Raw genomic sequence first — 3719 nt, forward strand, 5'->3', positions numbered from 1 at the left:
TCACTTTCTGTCCTGACTCAGCTAACACTGTCCAACCCATACAGAGGGGAGACTCTCTATCTGACTTTGTCTGGATGACCTAAGCTGGCTGCAGGCCGTTTTCTTCGTAGAACTTTAAAGGCATTAATTCCAGCTGTGCCGAAGGGTGGTGGACAGGGTGCTGGTCCTGGTGTAGCCCTGGCCTTGGGCGAAGCTCTGCTGTTGACAGCCTCTGCCCTCTGCTCTCTCTACCACACAGGATCTCCATGTGTCACCGTGTGTTTTACATGTACTTGTATGGAATGGTGCTCGCGTGTCTCAGACTGCTGTGCCTGAATCATTCTTCTGTAGTTTCTTACTTATTCCCATTTTATGGATGTTCTTGAGACAAGCTCTTACTGTGTAGCCCAGGTTAGCCTGGAACTCACCAGGAAGCCCAGGCTGGTTTCCAGATCACTGCAATTTTTTGCCATCACCCTTCTGAGGAGGCTGGGGTGACAGACTTGAGCCACCACACCTGACTTCTTGCTGATCCATTGAGCTGATCTGATTACCAGACTGTCTGAGGTCACCCTTCGTGTCCTGGTGAATGTTCCTTCCGTGTATACTGTCCGTGGGTCCACCTGCTAGTGAATGGATGTTTTCTTTTTGCCTTTGTTCATTCAGTGCTGCTCAATGGGTGGTTGGACACTAGTAAGTCTTCTAACCGCTTTACACGAAGCTAGAGCACACACTAAAAACCTACGTGGAAATCAACTGTATTATTAAGTGTGTGTATGTGTGTGTGTGTGTGTGTGTTTGTGTGTACATGCACATGCATGTTTATGTGTATCTACACTTTCTGGTGGAAAGAATCTGGGTTTGTTGATTTACATGTCTGTGTTCACACGTTGTTTTTTACTTCGTGAGCTGGTTCTTTAAGTGCATTATATCGACACATATATGCATATCCAAATTAGGCCAAAGTTTTGAAAGAATAATTTTAAATAGATAATTTAAATATTTTTTTCTATAGAGTTTTTAATAAAATAAGGAAGTTTCTGAACTATTACAACAAGGATTTCTCTGGAACAAACTATACATTTATGTCAAAGAAATGCCAAGACCAGAGAGGACTAGGGAGATGGCTCAGTCGAACCTGAGTTCTGATATCCCCACTACCCACATTATAACCTGGGCATGGTATATGCCTGTGGCCCAACCCTGGGAAAGCTAGGCAGGAAGCGGCTCACTGACCGCTAGTCTAGTTCAAGGGCTCACTGACCGCTAGTCTAGTTGATCTGCTGAGCTCCAGGTTGTGGGAGAAACCCTGTTTCAAAAATAAGTTGGAGAGCATCTTAGTTAGTTTTCAGTTGCTGTGATAAAACACTGAACTAAAACAACTTGTGGAAGAAAGAGTTTATTTCATCTTACATTTCCGAATGACAGCTCATTTCTGAGGCGATACTCAGGACTACGAATATGGAGCCTGGAGCGGAAGCAGACACCGTGGAGGAACACTGCTCACCTACTCGCTCCCCTGGTTTGCTCAGCTACCTTTCTTATACAACCCAGGCCCACCTGCCCAGGGATGGCACCACTACATTCCTGGGCTGGGCTTTCAGGCATCAACCAGCAATCAAGAAAATGGCCCAGAGGCCAATCCAACAGAGGAAATTCCTCACTTGAGGTCCCCCGTTCTCCAGGTGTGTCAAGTTGACCACTGACACTAGCTGGCATGGAGGGAGCTGAGGAAGGCACTGGACTCTGATCTCTGGTCTCCACACACAAACAGATGTGCACTCGTACCCACATATACACACAAAACATATGTGCATCCCACACTATGTTAAAATAAAAAATAAATAGATGATAAAGGAATGAAAGGAAAGGAAGGAAAGGTAGAAGAGTGGACCGAGAAAGGAAGGGAGGGAAAAAGAGAGAGGAAGAAATGGAGGAAGGAAGGGAGGGAGGGAGGAAGGAAAGAAGGAAGGAAGGAAAAGAACGAATGAACTAAGGAACAACTGTGCTGGGTGCTGAGCCCATTCCTGGCGCTGTCCCTGCAGTACCCACCGTGTCCTATAGGGGTCGAGTGAGTGTCCCCAGAGGAATTCCAGCAGGTCAGCCCCGGCCATCTTCAGCACTGTGAGAAAAGCCAAAGCAAACTGGTTTGGTTAACCTGAACGGTAAATGCCGTTGGCTACTTTTCCTACTACTTATGTTATGCTTTCCTTTCATCCACCTGCTCTGCGCGTTCAGAAAGACCCTTTCCGCGTCCCCGTCTGTGTCCACGTGTCCCTCTCTTGCCCCTCCGAGCCCTCTCTTATCTCTCTTCCTCCCCTGAGCACCTCGTCCTTCATTTCTTTTCTTCTTTTGGCCCCAATGACCTACCGTTCTCTCCTTGCTTCCCCCGTGTGACATCATCGTTATGGAGCCTTTACACAGAGTACTTGAACCGGAGGGTGGAAAAGCTGTGTCATAGCCCCACGCACTGGGATCCAGGCTGAGTTACAGCCTTGTCAAGTGCCAAGCTGAAGACAGAACAAATAAGCCATTCCAAGATGACGGATAGACCAGAAATCGGAGTGCGGTGTCAAGAAGTGACTGTAAAGATGAGCAGCAAACTTAGGATAATACTTCGCCCGGGGCCAGGCATGGTGGCTCACACCAACATGAGGGAGGATTGCCATGAGTTCCAACCCAGTCTAGGTTACATAGTGAGTTCTAGGCCAGCTGGGCTTTAGAGTGGGACCCTGTATCAAACATAACGAAATGAAACAAAAATTAACACAGAGATACAGGATGGGGAGGGCCAGTGACAAAAATATGATGTAGGTGTCGGGGCTGTTGAATAATAGCAGACTGATGACACCAGGGCACTGATGGGGAGCGCCGTGGGAAGAAAGGCATCATGGTTAGAAAATGGGGTTCAGAAATCAGAGTAAGGAGGGCCATCTCGGACATGATGGCCAGCCAGTGTCATGCAGGGCTGTGGACATTGCCTGCATGCATCCTGACCCCATCTCCTGCTAAATTTAGCAACTGGGGTCATGCTCTTTAAGTCTTATAAGACAGTTTCTTTTCTCTTTCTTTCATTCCTTTAGGTATGTGTATGTCTATATAGGTGTGTGTGTACATGCTTGTGTATGTTTGAGTATACATGTGTAGGTATACATGAACATGTGTGTGAGAGTTTGTAGAGGCCAGAGGTCAACTCTGGTGAACTCCCTCAGGAGCTGCTCACCTTATTTTTTGAGACATTGTCTCTCAGGTCCTGAGACTCACCAATGAGCCTAGGAAAGCTGGCCAGTGAGTCCCAGAGGATGGACCTTAAACTAGATTGCTAAGTTTTCTTTAAAATCTAGCAAATATCTAGTAAGTGTAAAAATAATTAGATACTCTCGTACACATGTATAAATGGTGGTGCTTAGTAGTTGAGATCAATAAAATACTTGTCCCTTGACCATAGGTGATGGATAAATATGGAGAGTTTTATGGCCGAGACAGAATCAGCGAGTTACTGGGCATGGATAAGGCTGCGTTGGACTTCAGCGATGCAAGGGAGAAGAAGAAACCAAAGAAGGATAGCTCCTTGTCTGCTTTGTGAGTGTCCCCTCTGCCCGCTCCACAGATGGAATGGGTTTGTGAGTGCAGGTCCTTTCCCTCTGAGGAAATCAGCAAGTGTGCATAGCGTCAATGCTCATGCTTCTGAGTACTGGGATCTGTGCAACTCTTAAGTATTGTTCCTACTAATTATTACT

The 3719-nt window shown here is 46.5% G+C and overlaps 1 protein-coding gene across 1 annotated transcript in view; it reads left to right on the forward strand.

The window, feature by feature from the left end:
• LOC103735146 (ryanodine receptor 2-like) overlaps positions 1–3719 on the forward strand; it is a gene marked incomplete at both ends in the record, with an annotated part of 32045 nt that overhangs the window by 13599 nt on the left and 14727 nt on the right. Inside the window, 2 exon segments of the mRNA XM_008834277.1 lie at positions 95–120; positions 3428–3561. Coding sequence (XP_008832499.1) covers positions 95–120; positions 3428–3561 — 160 coding nt within the window.

This window comes from Nannospalax galili, unplaced genomic scaffold, assembly GCF_000622305.1.
Source record: "Nannospalax galili isolate Female #2095 unplaced genomic scaffold, S.galili_v1.0 scaffold8917, whole genome shotgun sequence".
Classification (NCBI taxonomy): Eukaryota; Metazoa; Chordata; class Mammalia; order Rodentia; family Spalacidae; genus Nannospalax; species Nannospalax galili.